The sequence below is a fragment of the Neophocaena asiaeorientalis genome, unplaced genomic scaffold (assembly GCF_003031525.2).
Source record: "Neophocaena asiaeorientalis asiaeorientalis breed wild unplaced genomic scaffold, Neophocaena_asiaeorientalis_V1.1 scaffold606, whole genome shotgun sequence".
In the NCBI taxonomy this organism is placed as follows: domain Eukaryota; kingdom Metazoa; phylum Chordata; class Mammalia; order Artiodactyla; family Phocoenidae; genus Neophocaena; species Neophocaena asiaeorientalis.
In genome coordinates this window covers 8060383-8078847 of record NW_020173687.1, presented here as the reverse complement: position 1 = coordinate 8078847, position 18465 = coordinate 8060383, and the positions used below count along the sequence as shown (strand labels likewise).

Sequence of the window (18465 nt, the reverse complement as noted above, 5' to 3'; positions counted from 1 at the left end):
CACCCCCGCCATCAGCGTCACACCTGCCTGTGGCCGCGGAAAAGCAATGCCTGCGCCCACCTTGCTCTCTGCACCTGGCACACAGCAGGTCCTCGGTGTTTGGCCAAGGCCCAGCCACCCCCTGGCCAGCCGGTCCCCTTTGGAAAAGCCCAGAAAGAAGAGGCGCACCGTCCACCCACCAGGCCCTTGAAGAAGCCCCCGAGGGGCGGTCGCCGCTTCTCGAGCCTCTTCTGGGACTTGTCCCCATCCCGCAGCGAGTTCGCCTCCCCCGGGGCCTCCACACGCGGGGCCGGCTCGTTGGCTTCCTGCTTGCTGCTCTTCTGCTTCTCGGTCTCGGCGGACGCCTTCTTGTCCTTGGAGGCGCCCTCTTTGCCCTTCTGGCCGGCGGCTGCCGGTTCCGACTCCGGCGGCACCACCGCCTTCTCAGTGGACTCTGGGGCCTAGAGCAAGTTCAAACAAAATGCATTTTTAGTGGCTGCAAGACAACGCCCAGTAGCAGGTGAGTAAACATGTTAAAACAGAGATGTTCAAAGGCTGGATGGTGCCTACGTGTTCAGGATTCCTGGGTGAGATGGAAAGAAGTAAGAAAAATGTGTAAATACTTTTTATGGTATGAGGTCCCAGCGGGGACATTTATTTACCAATCTGGTGATTCATTCATTAATGAAAACTTCCCCAGCAAGCATTCTTTACTCCTTCTTCGGGAACTAGAACCTGGGTTTTCCCTGGAGAACCACCCTTCTCTCTGGTTTATTCCCTGTGGTTTCGACACACTCATTTCGTCCCTGGACAAAGGGCACACGACTCAGGCCTGGCCGGTCAGAGCGCTGCATGTGATCGGGCTGCTGGGATTGGTTCCAGCTGGCCAAAGGCAGCTAAACCTGTGCTAATCTCAGGGCTCTGCTAAAGCAACCGAGAGAGAGGTCAGTTCCCTTTCCATGAACTTGAAGCTGGGAAGATGAAAGCCTGGAGCTTCCAGAACCACCACCATTTCCAAAAAAAAAATCCTGGAAGTGGAATTTCTTTTTTCTTGAAAAATGAACCATGAGGAACAGAGGAAAGCAGAGCTAAGAGATGAAGAGAGAGAAAGGGAAAAAGAGCCCTCGTATGGATGGCATTACGCATGCCCCTGGATCTAGCCGTTCCTGAAGCCCCTTTTTGTATGGGCCAGCTTTGAGGGGATTTCTCCCACTTGCAACAACACGTCACTCTTCTTGGGATGCCTGGTCTTTTCTTCATGATTATGTCTATCTTAATTTCTGGCGTGAAACTGTCATTTCATAAAACAGTGGTAAAAGAAGATAATGGTTTTAGTTGTGAACATACATCTTTTCATGGTAGAGTGAAATGTTTGCATTCCTATTTGGTTCCTACAATTTGGAGGAATAAGGCTGTAAAATCCAAAATTCTAGGTAAATTACAGACAACCAAAAATCTGTTAGGAAGTAAAAGACTTTTTCCCATAATTTGCTTGAACTGAAATGACTCTGGGGGTCAGACAGATAAAACGAAAGCATGAAAGAGGCTAGGGGTAAGAATAATCATATGGTGAACTTATTTCCCCAGTTGTGAAAGCAGCATAAAGCCAAAGAAATATTTCTCTAGTGTACGAAAAACAGTTCAAGCTCTGCTGGCTCTGATGCTGGGGGGACAATTGGCAGTAGGGGGCACTGTGGTGAATTGAATGCCACATGCCTTGTCTAAAGGGGCCACAACTGCTCAGACCCACCAAAGATACAATGTGGGATTACAGCCCCAGTGCTGTCATATCTTCTACGTTTTCAGATGGAAACTTGAAATCGAATTATTTCAAATGCAAAATATGTCAGTTTAAAAACAGTGACATCGAAAGTTTTAAAGCCCTGTTCACAGCAAACAACCACAACACAGTTATCCCTGTGGGCTACATTTGGCCCACTGGATACGTATTTACAATTTATGATTCATAAAATGTATGTGTTGTCCCCAAGTCACAAAGTTCTAGGACAAAGTGACAGTTTTGATTCAGAGGGCATAGAACTGTCATTTCACATCAGTGAATCAAACACACCCCTTAGAAATGAGCAGGAAGACAGAGAAAATTCCCCTGTCCCGAAGGCCTCCCCAAGCTACAGCGCCCTCCTGGAGGGCAGAACTCCTTGGAGAACAAAGCCTCAGACATCCAGTGCAGCCCAAGAAGATGTTTTACAAGCACATATCCTGAATATTTCTGTTGGATCCCAGTTGCCAAAGTTGTAGCAAATGCTAAGATACAGATGTTGAGTATAACAGAGGGCTAGAGCACATACTCGCCTTAGAAAGAGACAGAAACTCCCACCGTGCTGCTCTGCACAAAGGCCAGAAACCAGTGACCCTGCTCAAACACCCTGTTAACTGTTTTTGTTGCATAGAAGATTTTAAGATACAGTGAGTAGCTAAAAGCTCAGTGTCTGGAGTCATAAGAACATGGTGTGGGGACTTCCCTGGTGGCGCAGTGGTTGAGAATCCGCCTGCCAATGCAGGGGACACAGGTTCAAGCCCTGGTCCGGGAAGATCTCACATGCCGCGGAACAACTAAGCCCGTGCGCCATAACTACTGAGCCTGCGCTCTGGAGCCCGTGAGCCACAACTACTGAAGCCCATGTGCCACAACTACTGAAGCCCATGCGCCTAGAGCCCGTGCTCCACAACAAGAGAAACCACCGTGGTGAGAAGCCCGCGCACCACAAGAAAGAGTAGCCCCCGCTCGCCGCAACTAGAGGAAGCCCGCGTGCAGCAACGAAGACCCAACGCAGCCAAAATAAATAAATAATAAAATTAAAAACAAAAACACGGTGTGGCTCTGGTTTCATCACATCCTTGCTGTATGACCTGGAATAAATGGTGTGATCTCTCAGCTTCCTCTTCCGTATGGGAGTAACAAACAAACAAATCATACTTCATGGTGCTGTGAGGATTAAATTAGCTAGTAATGGAAAGCCCACTGCACACAGTGTCTGGATGCCAAGCATAAAGGGACCAACCTTCTTGGTCTGAGAGTGAGGGGGTTCTAGGATATGGAACCTGCCTTTTTAGAACCAGGAACGTCCAGGGCCAACTGGGATGAGTTGGTGGTCCTGGCTTAACACTACCAGCAGCGACTCTGAGTGGCTGAGCATCCAAGCTGCAGGTGTAGACAAGGTGCTCAAGAAACACAGACACCTGCTGAATCGAGTCCCCGTGTCTCTCCAGCCTCATCTTCTATCCCACCCCACCCCCTGTCCCCCGACTCATTCTGCTCCAGCCACACGGTGCTTTTTTTTCTTGAACAAACTTATTCTCAATTCAGAGCTTCCTACTGGCTGTGCTTCTGCTCGGTCTGTCTCCAGGGCTTCAGATGACTGCTTCTTTCCCAGAAGGTCTCAGCTCAAATGTCATCACCTCCTTGGAGACACAGTCCCTGATTAGAGGGTCTAAAGATGCCTGACCCCCCTTCTTGTGGAACACTGCTGAATTTTCTTTTTTTTTTTTAACTACCTTTCCCTATTGTATTTTTTAAAAAATATTTATTTATTTTTTCGGCTGCATTGGGTCTTCGTTGCTGCACGCGGGCTTTCTCCAGTTGTGGCGAGGGGGAGGCTACTCTTCCTTGTGGTGCGTGGGCTTCTCATTGCTGTGGCTTCTCTTGTTGCAGAGCATGGGCTTCAGTAGTTGTGGCACGCGGGCTCAGTAGTTGTGGCTCACGAGCTCTAGAGCACCGGCTCAGTAGTTATAGCGCAGGGGCTTCGTTGTGCCACAACACGTGGGGTCTTCCCGGACCAGGGCTGGAACCTGTGTCTCCTGCGTTGGCAGGAGGATTCCTAACCCCTGCGCCACCAGGGAAGCCCCTGAATTTTCTTTATGTTTGCAGTCATCACGGGGATTTCTTTGCTCACCTGGAAATGTTCTGATTCCCTCCGGAGCACGAAACTCCTGTGTGTCTCTTCCATTGCTTTATCCCCAGCACCTCACCTGACACATGGTAAGTCGCCATCAAAATGGGCTGGATGAATGGCCAGCAACTCGCCTTCCAAGTGTTCCCAAAATACTTCCCTCAGCACATCACTCGGGTGTGAAGTGGGAAGTCCCTACAAACCAACAGCTCTCATGGGACACTGATTTTTTTTCAAGAGGGGAGCTTTCAATGGGTCATATCCATTTACCACATGGTTAATACTCCATCCCTATTAGGCCTAATTTTTTTTTTTAAATGGCTTAGAAACGAACTTCTGGAAACAATACATGGCCGGTTCCTTACCTTCAGAGTGAGCTAAGAATCGGAACTGTGCATGACTGCTTTGTCATGAAATGCAGAAGATTTAGAACCTTTGCTTGGGGCTTGATGCTGTCTCAAAATTTATAACGAAAATTATTCCCAACTGAATAATCCGAGTGTCTCCTCTCCTAGAACCCAGGGATGCTGGCAGGAAGCTGGAGGACAAGGTTACTGGAGCATCCCACTTGATTCAGACACTGGAAGCCAACCCAGGCTGGGAATTTCTTGGGCTTTTTTTCACGGAAACATCAACTAAGGCTTTTATAACTCAGAGGGCAAATCTAACAGGAGCAGAGAATGTCTATTCCCACCCCCCAAAGTTAAACGAAGCATTTGTCATCTCCCAATAGTACACACTAATCTTCTCACGTCTGGATCCAAAGCCCTGGAAAATAGAATGCTCAAAACATTTCTAGATGAGTGTAAATAGAATGACGTTTCCAGCTCATTCAAATTTCCACTGTTTTCAGATTTTAGAATCACCAAAATGACTGGCATAACTGTTTCACTGTGAGATTCCAGACAAAATGTACAAACATATTTCAGTGTTTCATGGTGAATGACGTAAGTTTATCATGTTTCCAAGGTAGTAACCTTTGGGATTTTTGGTTCCAAAGTGGTCTAGAGTATGGGTTTGGGGGGGGCAGGTATAGTAATAAGTTAAAAAAGAAAAATGAAAATAATTTGAATGCACTAAAAAGCAATATATTCTATGTCGAAATATACAGGATAAACTAATTATTATGGAAGTAGAAATATCATAATTTAGTAATTGCTGGAATTTGTGTGTGTGTGTGTGATATAAACAACATTACAGGGTGATAATTTCTCATCAGAAGCACAATAGTTAGTAATAAAACAACAGCAACAGCTATGGCTTTATATGGTGAAGCCATATAAAGCCAATGTGAAAGCATTTGGAGTAAGGAAGTAATTAAGGTTAATTGAGGTCATAAAGATGGGGCCTTGATCCAATAGGATTAGTGTCTTTGTAAGAAGAGACGCCAAAATACTCATTCTCTCTCCTCTCTGTGGTATTTCGTTATGGCAGCTCATGCCGATAAACACAGCAACTAACGTTTGTTGAGTCCTCTAAACCAGGAATGTTCTAAGTGCTTTACATGTATGGATTCACCTAACTATGACAGCCCTGTAAGGCAGCACTTTTCCTAGCTCCATTATACACATGAGAAACTGAGGCATGGAGAGATTGGTAATTTGCCTTTGGTCACACAGCTAAAAAATAGCTGAGCCAGGATTCAAACCCGGGCAGTTTGAGTCTGCAACCCATGCTCTTAACCACATCTCTGTATTACCAAAATTAGAACAAGAATATTTGATGACATTTTTGTGGAGGTATATTTCTAAGTTAAAAGAGAGTGCAGGTTATAAAATAGGGTGTTGAGCATGAGATGATCCCACTGGGGAAAAAAAATACATATATTTATAAAAATGTCATAGCTGTCTCTTTAGGATAGAGAAAATGATAGAAATGAACCACCTGACCCCATGTCTTTCACACATCTATTCCAGAAAAAGCTCCTACTATGTACCAGGCACCACGCAGTGTGATAAAAAAAAAAATAGAAGAGGCCCCTTCCTTGCTCTACAAATACTCCAGACAGGGACGGGAAGGGGTAGGGGAGACAGATAACTAATGGACAAATGACTTATTTCAATGTGTGATAAGTGCCATGAAGTAAAAGGACAAGATGCAGGGATGATGGGTGGAAAGGGAACAGCTTTTTGAGGAGGTGACATTTAGGCCAAGATGTGAAGAATGGGAAAGAATTGTCCATGTGGAGAGAGGGAAGGGCTCACAAAGGTGCTTTGCAGTAATAAATAGCTGAGGAACTCTAGCTAGTTCGTGCTTGCATCTGCAAAGCCCAAAATGCTGCCTGGTATACAGTAGGCACCCAACCTAGAGACATCAAATGAGTTGGCTGTGGTTGAGAATTGCATCAGAAATGAGGCTGCAGAGAACCAAGAACATGCCAGCAAAACCCACCATTGAACCGAGTTTACAGATCACTTACTTGGTAGCTGGAGTCTTTCCCATTTATTTCTTCTGAGTGGGTGATCCCTCCATCCCCTTTCACTGACTAAAATAACAAACAGACAATGGCCTTTCAGCTACCACAAGCACAGCAACATGGAGAATGCAAGGGAGGTTGTGAAATGGATAACCTCAGTCATTCATTGTTGAGATTCAAGGTCAGGACAAATGGAAGACCAACTAGAAACACATTCCTCATGAGTCACATGATTTCCATGTGGTCTATAACCAGAGTCTGATTAAATTCAAGTGTTGGTCTCCAAAAATAACTACAATAAAAGTCCTAAACCCTGGGATTAGGTGATTCTGGGATAAATAAATGATGATGAAAATACTGATGTCGGAACCAGAAGGTGGTTGAACATGTAGAATGAATGAATAAGTAAATAAACAATTAAACCATTGGTAGCTATCTATTGGTAACATTTAAGTGGTGGGTGTTTTGCTGTAGTATTTTTTGCCCCTGGCGGAGTGATGGACTGTCGAACATCCTATTTTCCAATCTTTAGTGCCCCCTGTGGCCGGCGGCATCAGGGACAGGGCTGAATGGGGCTGATGTCACAGATTTGGGTCCTTAAATCAAAAATCTAAGCTAAAGGTTCTACAAGTGTGATACCGGGACCAGCAGCTTCAGCATCACCTGGGAATTTGATAGAAATACAAACCCTGAGAACTACACCAGATCTACTGAGTCAGTAATTCTCGGGGTTGAGACCCAGCAATCTGTGTTTTAATAAGCCCTCCAGGTGATTCTGAGGCATCACTGCTTTAAACTAACTGGCCATAGACAAATACGGACCAATACTGGAGTCTGTAGTTTTAGCTGTGGATTTAGTAATGTTCTATGCTTGATGCTTGATAGAAGACCTAAGAAATCTGGCAATGAATTGTTCAGTTATTAACAATTTGGACTCCGGTCTAACCCCACATATTTTTTCAATGCTTATGGTCTCCTCCTCCTGGCTAGAGGGAGGGATTGTAGAAGTGGAGGTTAAGCTCTGTGGCACAAAGAGGAAGACTTTAGATTCCACTGTTATTCTCTTGGCTGTTCTGCTTGCGGACAGCAAGAACCTATATAACACCTGCACGGAGAACAGTTACAAACATTAAAGCGTTCGGTACTTTTTTTACTGGTTAATATTATGCGCCTCTATAATCTGAGATAGGGTACTCATATTAGCAGAGATAATAAAAATGATTATTTATGAAGGCTTTTAGTGGAGTGCTAAGTGCCCGCAACTGTACTAAAGGAGATAATAACGTGCGTTAGTTCATTTATTATCACTCCACAGTCTTTAGAGGAACAATTTTATTGCTCTTGTTTTACCAGCAAGAAAATGGAAGCTTCGAGAAACTAACATGGGTCATGGAAGTAGCAGGTTGGGAGCCATGATTTGGCACTATGGCAATGAGTCCATCTTCTATATTCTTATTTATTTTTTTATTTTTGGCTGCTTTGGGGTCTTCGTTGCTGCACGCGGGCTTTTCTCTGGTTGCGACTTCATTGTGGTGCGCAGGCTTCCCATTGCGGTGGCTTCTCTTGTTGTGGAGCACGGGCTCTAGGCACGTGGGCTTCAGTAGCTGTGGCTCGTGGGCTCTAGAGCGCAGGCTCAGTAGTTGTGGCACACCAGGCTTAGTTGCTCCGCGACATGTGGGATCTTCCCGGACCAGGGCTTGAACCCGTGTCTCCTGCATTGGCAGGTGGATTCTTAACCACTGCACCACCAGGGAAGCCCCATCTTCTACGTTCTTAACCTCCTCCCCACACTGCCCGTAGAAGGTAGGAGGTACCATTCAACGAACAAACACTTATTGAGCATCTACTATGAAGCTACCTAATTAGGAAAAATGATAAGGGCTTGGATAAGGTGGAGGTTGAAAATCTCAAATAGGGATATTTATGGGACATGCCTATCATCAGGGCACAAATATGCTTATCTTTACTGCTTGGTGCTGTTCTCTGATTCAGAAGACTTGACTAGGACTGTCTGTGATTGAACACAGTATGAGAATTCCAATATCCTTCCTACCCCCAAAGCAACCTTTCCAGAGCTAGGCTACTAGGAGCTTGATATCTACTTCTTCATTGATTAGGAATGGAGAAGCCATTCCTGAACTCTTTCTTCAGCCTGAACTCCCGGTGTCTGGAAGTTCCATGCACTTTTCTTAGAGATATCATTGTCATGGGTTTCTCCAAGCTGCTCAACCCAAAGGCAAATAAGGATCTGTTCTCTTTGTACAATTCAGACCCATTCAGATGGAAGGTGGTATTTTTCTTCCTCTAGGTCTTCTGCATTGTTCTACAAGGACCAATTTCTTGAGAACATTCAGATAAAGAAAGGGCTCTCAGTTATTATTTCTCTCCCTGCAACTAGCTCTTTCAGCTCTCACCCAAGAGTTTTACCACTTTGGGATTTCACGGGGCTTCCAGAATTCAGGCTGTGTTGTAACTGCCCTGCCCACTCAAACATACTCCCTAGGGTCCTGTAGAATACAGGGTCCTGGCGGCCTTTAGGGAATGCTGAAAGGCAAAAACCAACCAACCAACATGGTTTTTTAAAGCAAAACCTGAATGGATAATTAGGAGTCATGTTACACCCGCTAAGAGAGAGATTTTTAACTTCCCCTTAATTGTTTCAATTTGGTTAGTGTTAGGTACCTGCCAGTTTAAGGTTAAAATTGATCTTCTTCTTCCTTCCTTTCCTAGCTAGCCCTTGAGGGAGAGTTTGGATTGAATCAGAAGGCTCCCTTGACAGTAGTGGATCTAGGCTACTACCATCCTGAAAACAGACCCTCATGCTGCCAGGGAAATCATTGCAAATAGGTTCAAAGTCTTTAAAAAAAAAAAAAAAAGGGAGAATACCTCGAGTTTTTCTATGATTTTCCTCTGTTGTTCACTTTGAGGCATATAAAACGGTATTTATGCAAAGGTGACTGTATGCTGAGTTTAGACTAAGGGTCTTATTAAGTCCATCTGAGGTCTCTTCAATACCTGTAGTTATTAACAATTCCTCCCCTCCTTCCCCCCTCCTTCCTTCCCTTCTTTCCTTTCTCCTGCCCTCTCTCCCTCTCTCCTTTGTTTTCTTTCTACCCCTCCTCTTTCCTCTTTGCAGAGCCCTCTTTCAGTGACAAATTAAAATAGTTCCTGTTGGGCTTTTTCTATTCAAAGGACCATAACCTCAGAAGCTTATTTTTCCCAGCTGTCACAAAAAACAGAGTTGCTGTTTAAAGAGACAAAAACGCTTTCAGAGACTATTTAGTACTTTAAAGAACAGTTTGAAGACTATTAAGTAATTGTGGAGATTTCCCAGTGTGATACTGAGCAAGTTTCTTTACAAAGAGTTTATTTTTATTCACGAGAATCAAAGATGAAGCATCTCAGGGCATCCAGCCTGCGGTGCTGAAATGGGATCTGGTTGTGAATCCAAACCTTGCATATTAATGAAATCACTTTTAAATTTCTTTCATTGTGTCATGCATTCCTATAGCTTGATACTCTGAAGAATGTTGGAAGCATCTCTGATAGATATCATTTAGGTACTTAAAATTCTAGTGGAAGTGTTTGATGGTCAGTTCAAATCTCTTTGAAAGGAATACAAATGTATTTTGATAGAGATCTATCCCAACTGAAGTTGAGATTTAAAGGGAGAATTGGGATATTTTAATTTAGTGTGAGTAGAGGAGCCCGACTGTTTAGTAAATCAACCTCATTACAACAAATCTAAAGAACTGGACCTGCTAGAAAGTTCCAGGATAAACAAAGGTTATGAGTCCAATCTTTTGTGTTTTACCAAGACGCTCACCTGAAACGGAATTGGACAATTCAGACAAAATGACACAGCCAAGGTAAATCTCACTTTAGTGACAAGTATATTCAGAAAACTTTCGTCCAAGCTTTAGGTAAGACATGTATGAGTTCTGCTTTCCTGTGCTTTGCTGTAATTTCAGGTGGAGAATCACAAAAATGGAGCTATGGTTGTTCTATTTACTTTCAAAGAAGATGGCTGCCAGAGGCAGCACAGGAGGCAGCAGCAACAAGGCTCAGCTTCCGAAGCAACGAAAGCCTGACTCTGAATTCTGGCTCTGCTGTCGACCGGCTCCGCGACCTTGGGCAGGTCACTTAAACACTGAGTCTTCGTGCCCTCATCTGCGCGGTGGGGCAGTAAGAGTGTTTGTTTCACAGGGTTTTTATATTAATAAATGAATTAATGCATGCCATGTGCTTAGCCCGGGCCCGGCCACATCATTTGCATGCAAAAAACAGTAGCTATTATTATTATTACTATTAATAGCTGAGACCCACCAAATGACTCCAGAGTCCCCTTTTAGGGTAGGAAGGAATGCAAGTCGCCAATGGAGACAGGAATTACCCCAAACAAATGCTACTTTCAGAAACCTTACCTTAAAGAACAACTCAATATTGGTATTTTAACACTCAGGGAAGAAGCTGAGATCAAAAACTTTGGCTAAAAGACTCCTGTTTGTTGTTTTATAATTATCCTTACAAACTATTCTCCTTTTTCCACAAGACAGTCAATTTCAGCAGGTTTTCTTCCATTTACTAGATTGAGTGTAATTAACAAAATCCCTCTGATTTCATGGCTGTCTCACTTGGGCCTTTAATTTGCCCAGTATTAAAGTTCAAGAGTCTTTCTTATCTAAGCGTGAGAAGGTTATTCCAACAAAGAATTTCTTACAAAACTAATGGTCTAGAGAAGGAGACAGGAGGAGGATTAAATGAAACAACGTATGTGACAGTGGTTTGCAGGAGAAAGCACTTCTCAAGTGTAAGGTGTTATTAATATTGACAAAGTATAAATCTGTATCTTTGTACTTCCATCCACCACCTTTTCTTCCATCCACCGCCATCTGCCTACCTGGTTTGTGGGTACATGAATACGGTTCTCCACCCACACACTTTGTAAAGACATACTAGTGCTTCAGATAGCCAATTTCTTGACATACCGTTGAATTAATACACATAAGACTCTTTTTCTATTTAGGGCGTGACAGATGTCTTAGCTATTCCTTGAAATTTTTTCGAAAGTCTGTAGGAGCCCATAGGATTTTTGTGAAGTGCTATATCTACATGTGCCCAATGCAATGTCAGGACTTACATGACTCTATTTTCTTTTCTCTGAAATATAATTATTTGACAAATGATCTTCTTTCTATTTTTAGGAAAGATTAATTTTTGGAAAGAAAAAGATCACTTTAGAAATGAACTGGGAAATGCATTTATTTAAAAAAAAAATACTCAACCAAGAAGTACTTTGCCATGGGATAGTAAAATACGCTATCTGAAAGAAATTTAAGGGAAGGGAAGGCTAGAAAGTAGAAAATCAATGATCAGATGAATGGAAACCCTGATTACAAAACAAGGGTGATGTGTTTGCAATCGAGTTTTCTCTTCTATTAAATCAATTACTTTTAAAAACTATATTTTGCTAAAAATACTTAAAATCAGTTTAAAACATTCACTTATTCAATTATAATGCTTAGGCACAGACTAAAAGAAATAGAAAATAAAAATCCCATAGCGATGGGCCAGAGGCTGCCTCTATCTTCAAGCCCTTAAAGCAGTTTTTTGTTTGTTTGTTTTTTTCCCTACATAAATCGAAAGACTTTAGTTTGGAAGCTATGAAATATTACCCAAAAGTGTTTCCTGAAAAAAACTGCTGAAGCTGACTTGCAGGATTCTACATTATGGGGATATTAACACCTGGGCAAAAAGGAGACGTGTAACGATATTCATGCAGGTTAGTAAAGCAGCTGAGATCACGTGTGGAAGATACATGGTGCATGCTCACTGAGTACAGCACAGACTTCAAAATAAGTCTGTTTTCCTTACTAGGCTTTGTTCTCCATGAGGACAGGGACCACGTCTATTTACGTATCTGTATCGTCTAGAATATAGTGGGAGCTTAATAATTATTTGTTGAATAAGTGAATAAAGGAAATGCAGAAAGTTGGAAACCAAATGTCCATCCATAGCGCAACGGTTAATCAGAACATGATAAACCCAGACAATGTGATTCAATGAAGTTCTCAGAAAGAGTGAGATGGCTCTGTATCTGGGGCTGCAAACTCAAATACCCAGGGGATAGACCAGAAATGTCAATGAGGTAGGTGGCCTGGGTGGGGCAATAGGGAGTGGTGGGAATTGTGGTAAACTTGAAAAAACCCCTGTCTTTTGTGTATCTGAATTAACTGCAATGGGAATATAATGTTCTAATGAAAACAAAACAGAATGCAAGACCAGAATAGTTAAGAAATCTGGAATTTGAGGGGAAATCTCAACCATCATGGAAGCTTGGGGGTTTAAACATTAAAAGGAAGCAATGATATTCAAGCTCCCAGGTATAACCCTTTTAGTGGGCAACAGGAAACAAGAACAATGGACATTACAAGACCTGGCACTGTGAAGTGACGGAGGATTACTTGGGGAAATGTGTCCTTTTCTACCCCATCCCTATCCTATGGAGAATCAATTCCAAACAACGCTTGTTTCCAATTTGTTCAGACTTACACAGTTTCTACTGCTAGAAAATATCCCCAAACAGCATCTAATGGATAACGCCAGAGGATGAATTTAAGTATGGAACCTCACTTGAATTTAAGGACTTGTTTTGAATGGATGCATTGGGTGGTTTAGAGGTCTTTCCTGCTTTATTTGGAGTCTCTTGTATTTTCCTCCCTTTTAAACGAAGAAGTCTCATGTTGATTATTTGGAAGAGAAAGTCATTCTGTTTGCTTTTTTTTTTTTTGTATCTCTCAACTCCATCCAGAAAAGAGAAAGCTGGACCACCCTCAATGTTGTGATGAGCTATTTGGGGATCCCATTTGTAATGTAGATGGGTTGCCAGAAAGAGGCCAAATGTTCTTTTCTTTCCTGATGTCATGTAAAAATTGATTTAAAAATCTCAAATCTTGATGCCCATTTTCAGTGCCAAATTGCAGAATAAATGGCCAGGAATATAGATGGGGTTCCAGCCATGCAGGCTGCCCAGTACTTCTTACTCCACGAGAATTCAGCAATAAAAGAAAATGATTCCTGTCAACAGTTTCTAAGAGTGATTTCTAATATTCCTCATCTCCCACTGGCAAGGGTTTTGTTCTGTTTTGTTTTGTGGACTAGAAAGACTTCCTTAACAGATTGAGCTTGTGAAATTAGAGAGTTGCTTTCTCAAAGGATTAATTCCCAAATACTCCTGAAAATAAAGGCACACTATAATGAAATTCTTGTTTTTCATTAAAAGAGAATTAAACCAATGACCTTTTACATGGTTTTTTGTTTTTTGTCTTCCAACCGATTGGGGTTTGATTGCATTATATTACTTAAGTTCCTGGATGTTTAGATATTTTATGCACATGACTCTTCACAGACGGCCAAAGATGTCTGCCCAGATTCTTTCCATTCTATAGAAATTAAAAACATGGCAAATTCACCACCTAAATTATACACCCTCACTATTAGGAAATCGTCATTTCCTTTCATATCATACCCTTTCTGGAATTATCTATAAAACAGCTTTGCCCAAATTTGTGTCACTCGTACATCCCCTTCAGAAGTTTTCCAACATCAAAATATAACTTGAACTATTAATTACTTAATCCTTTAAAAATGCCTATGTTCTTTATGTAAATAAACGTATTTTCAAAGGAAACTGCATATTATTACCATAACGAGGAAAATGGGATCATTTGCCAAATACACAGCGAAACTTTTAAAAATAAATAAAATTAAAAGTAAGCAACACTATTAACTTCCAGGTTGGTATTGTTGTCTGCCACAGCTCAGGAGCCCAGGCCAGCTCTTCCTTTGTTAAGAAGGCAGTTAGCAGGGGTTAAAGGTTAAGGAAAATTAGCAATAAAGAGAGACATTCTCTGTGATTAAATCAGGAGGACGAAAGGGAATTTTCTCAACTCCTATTCGGTTTATATTCCATCTATACTACCTAGAATCATGTCTCACCACCTGACCTGGGCTCTTTGGTCTCAGAAGCTGATGTATGTATTTCAGTTTCCCTGAACTGGAAGCAAGGGCTTACCATCTGCCTGAGAAGCGCCATCAGAGAGGGTCTTGGTGTTTTGCGTTCTGCTCTCTTGAGCGTTTCTTCTGTGGGTTCAGGTGTGCGATCTCCTTCTTCGCTGAGATCCACTGTTTGTAAGGCTGATTCTACTTCTTCGGACTTTACAGCCTCTACCTGTGATTCACACACCACCTGGATTGTTTTGCCAGGTAATAAGACAGTGGAAAAAAAACCCCATCCCCCAGACATGTTTTATAAAGTGGGGTCCCTGTTCTCCCCTCAACCACATGGTAGCTACAGTTTGGAGTCTAGGTTATACACAGGCACATCTTGAAGAAGTAATACTTACATCATATCATGTGCTCTCCAAATATGCTGAAGTGGAAGAGACAAAATTCCTGCCCCGTGAAGCTACAAGGCTTGGATAGGGAGTCCCTTTTAAGGACTGCCCTTCAGAGCATGCTCAATACCCCTTCCAATCAATCTATCAGACCCACCTGTTTGGTCTCCCATAAAGGTAAATCACACCTGGCCTGTGTAATTATGTCCTTAAGAGTACAATCTTAGGACAGTGGCCAGGATGTTTTCCACTGCACATCCTAGCTCGCTGCAGCTGTGGAGAAACCGTCCTCTTTGCAAGAAAGGATAGTGTGAAAGCTTCTCAGTTTCATGGGCTTGACTTCCTTGTTACCTCATTTTCCCACTTCTCCCCAGACCAGTCACTTGTTCTTGTTACTTAACTGAAGTTCCTGCTTTCAGAAACAGGATGAACTTGGCAAGAGAACCCCGGCTAAGTTCCTGTGGCCCCCGGCAGGGTACCTCGTGAGCTCAGCGCCCCTTGAATGTCTGAAGGGATGGCCACCAGTGGGGGGCTGAGATGGAAGCCCTGCCCTTAGATGGTTCACCTGCGCTCTGATTCCAGATTTTGTTCGTTTGCATTGCCTCACTCCGTTTGGGCTGTGCCCCAGTCACACCTGGGACAGCTTTTGTGTTTGCACTGGTCCCTGCAATGCGACAAGAGTTAGTTGGCCTGGAAAGAGTTTTATAATTTCCTTTTCGTTTCCTCAGGCAGTGGTTGGCAAACTACTACCAAATTCATCCCAGAGCCCGTTTGAGGACGGCCCATGAGCTAAGAATAGATTCTACATTTTTTAAAGGGTTGGAAAAATTGTTTAAAAAGATGAAGAATTGGCAACGGAGACTCCATGTAGCCGGCAAAGTCTAAAACATTTACTATCTGGCCCTTTACACAAACACTTGTCATCTCTGCCGCAGAGAGAAGTCCTCTAGAGCCAAAGGCATCTTTGCATTTGTTTTGGCTGGTGCCAGACCCCCAGCTTCCTCCGAATCCTGTTCTTGCTGTTAGGGAGGAGGGGAGGGGAACTTAGTCATTTCTAAAAACACAGGATGACTGTGGAGAAATCATTTTCCGTTCCTCCATGCGGAATATACCATTGGTTTGCAAATAACCCAAATGATCCAAATTGAGAAGGACCCTTCATCTTTATATTGTCAGCTGAAGCAGGAAGGTGCCCATCAACAAATCAGCATATAGAAACATCCCCAAACCTGGCAATTAAATCATAGCATTGTCTCCCCACCTTCCATTTCTTAAGGTATTGACACAACTCACAGCATTTTCCCTTTGTAATCTAAGATCTAGGTTGGGGAGTTATAAAGTCAAAAATCCCCAGAATGCAAGGCAGGTGAAGTCAGCATGGACTGACCAGGTTTAAGACAAAAAGGAGTGGTGGGAACTACGACAAATGAAAGTTAAGTCGTCCCACTGAAAGACAGTAAAACACTAAAACCACTGGACAGTCAAACAAAGCACGGCTGGGAGGAGGCTTCTGCTGCTGGGCTGTCTGTCTTCAACCCAGGCCTGTCTTTAGGAAACCAGGCAGAGACTAGAGCCAAATAAGAGACTGGATTAGTGGTCAAATGCGGTCCTGGGTTTCCGCATCCAGGCCTGACTTAATTTAATTGCATTTCTGAAAAATAAGCTTCAGCCACAAGAGCCCTGGGGTACATGTGAAATGTAGGCAGCCTGACAGAGTGACCGGCCTGCCTGGGCCTAAATCTTGACCCTACCCCTTCCAGGGGCTCTAATCTAAGTTTCCTACTCCACATGTCTGTGCTTTCATTTCTCATTTCTCAAAGGGGATAGTATGCACATCAGAAAGTTGTTTTGAGAATTAAATCAGGCAACACATGTGAAGTTCTTGGAACCGTGCCTGACATATAATAAGCACTTAATTAATTAATTAACACTAGCAGTTGTTACTTAGGCTATTTGAGAGCCATTGTTACTTAGGCTATTTGAGAGCCATTTACTCCACGGGCATGAATTATCTGGAATCACCCACCATGCACATGTCCACTATTTAGAGAAGATATCAATAACTATCTCTTACTATGTCAGACATTGTACAAGGCATTTTTAATATATTACCTCAATAAAGAGTTACTGAGTTACTCAAGACAGCTCATAGTAGGTAACATTATCCCTATTCTATAGATCAAGAATCGTAATGAGTGAATGACTTAGCCAAAGTCACACCACAGGCAAGTAGTCATTTCAATGAGGATGGAGTTGTTTACCAGTAACTGAATATCTAATAGTGACTTAACCAATAACAATATGGAAGAAGAAGGTTGAAAGTAGGAAGTTGTGGGGTTGGTTTGGTGGCTCCACAGTGCTTCTATAACCTGGGCTCTTTCTATCCTTTGGCTCTGCCATCCTTGTCATGCTGAATTTTCATCCTTTTATCTGCTGCCTCATGGATATAAAGTGGTTGCCACAGTTCCATGCATCACATCCTCAATCCAATGTCCTAAGAAGGAAGGACAGTCACAGCAAAAGAGTGGCTTCAAATGAACTTCTGTATTTTGATCCTCTACTCAGGGTACATTTCATTGACCAAAAGTAGGTCACACCCTTACCCCTTGACTAATTATTGATGAAGAAAATGGGATTGTCGGTTTAGACAAATCACAGTGAAATACTTTGGGCTTGCCAACCTTACCTAAGATCAAGAGAAAGAGGGTGGAGGAATGGGAAATGGCCCTTAGGTAGGTAATGAACAGAGTCTGACTCACTGACTCTGGGTTCAGATTTATTTGCGATTGAAGCAGCAAGTTCATTTTTTGTGTGGAGAGCCTGGTGGGCCATTTACTCATATGATAAAGTGATTGTACGGGAATAACTTTGCACATCAACTTTACTTGAGCGCCAATGGTTTTCTTACTGGACCTTTCCAAATGTCAAGGGGTGTCAACTTATAAATCCTAGCCCAGAGTCCATTCTTCAAAACACAACTATTTCAGTAGGAAGAAAAAAAGGCACTTCTAGGGACTCTCATTAGCTTTGAAGTCAGGCCAAGAAGTCGGCTTTCAGCAGCCAAGAAAAAAAAAAAAATCCACTGACATCCAGTGTGGAAATCTAGAAGGATTCGAGCTAAGTGAGGATCTGATTTGCATATACAGACAGAAGAATTTGATTTTTATTTGGATAGCTTTCTGATTCCTTTCCAGGCCAGAGCTTTGGAAAAAGTTGTTCCTTATTCAGAATATAAGACTGCATCTGCACATTTTAACTCTGGGTACAGTGGACAAGGTGAAAATCAGATTTGTGCTATATTTTAGAATTAAATCTCCCTTGCTTGATTTCAGGAGGGGATATTGTATGTTGCATGTAGATAGATGGCTAGTACAATTAACACGGACAATACACATTTCAGCAAAAGGTTTCACTTTTTGCCCCTAGTAATATACCGTATTTACTCTTAAAATTTGGTTTACACAGTTTTTACTAGAGCTGTGAGTTTCAGAAACTGATTTATAGCAAAATGGATTTCCTCCACTTAAACTTCACCCATGACATAATAATATTGATATTAAATTTTTTAATCATAGAATCTTATTTGGATTTGTTCTGATTTGATTTATAACATGATTATTTAATTGCAAAGACACTGTAGAGATTTTATTTTTATACCCAGTAACTCTTTCACATTCTTCCTCATTCTCAGCCCCCTAGGTTTTCTTTGGGAGGACAATCCTCCCTAACTTTAATACTATGTAATATGGATGAAGCTGGTTGA

The 18465-nt window shown here is 42.4% G+C and overlaps 1 protein-coding gene across 2 annotated transcripts in view; it reads right to left on the bottom strand.

Annotated features, from left to right (window-relative positions):
* Positions 1-18465, bottom strand: part of BCAS1 (brain enriched myelin associated protein 1) — a 99816-nt gene that overhangs the window by 4030 nt on the left and 77321 nt on the right. The window contains exons 8-11 of one of the 2 annotated variants that reach the window (XM_024750432.1): positions 14381-14554; positions 6310-6375; positions 5780-5786; positions 180-433 (exon numbers count right to left, since the gene is read on the bottom strand). In XM_024750432.1, the coding sequence (XP_024606200.1) occupies positions 180-433; positions 5780-5786; positions 6310-6375; positions 14381-14554 (501 nt within the window). Of the gene's footprint in view, positions 1-179; positions 441-5779; positions 5787-6309; positions 6376-14380; positions 14555-18465 lie in introns of both variants that reach the window. The other variant, XM_024750431.1, reaches the window with a different exon arrangement.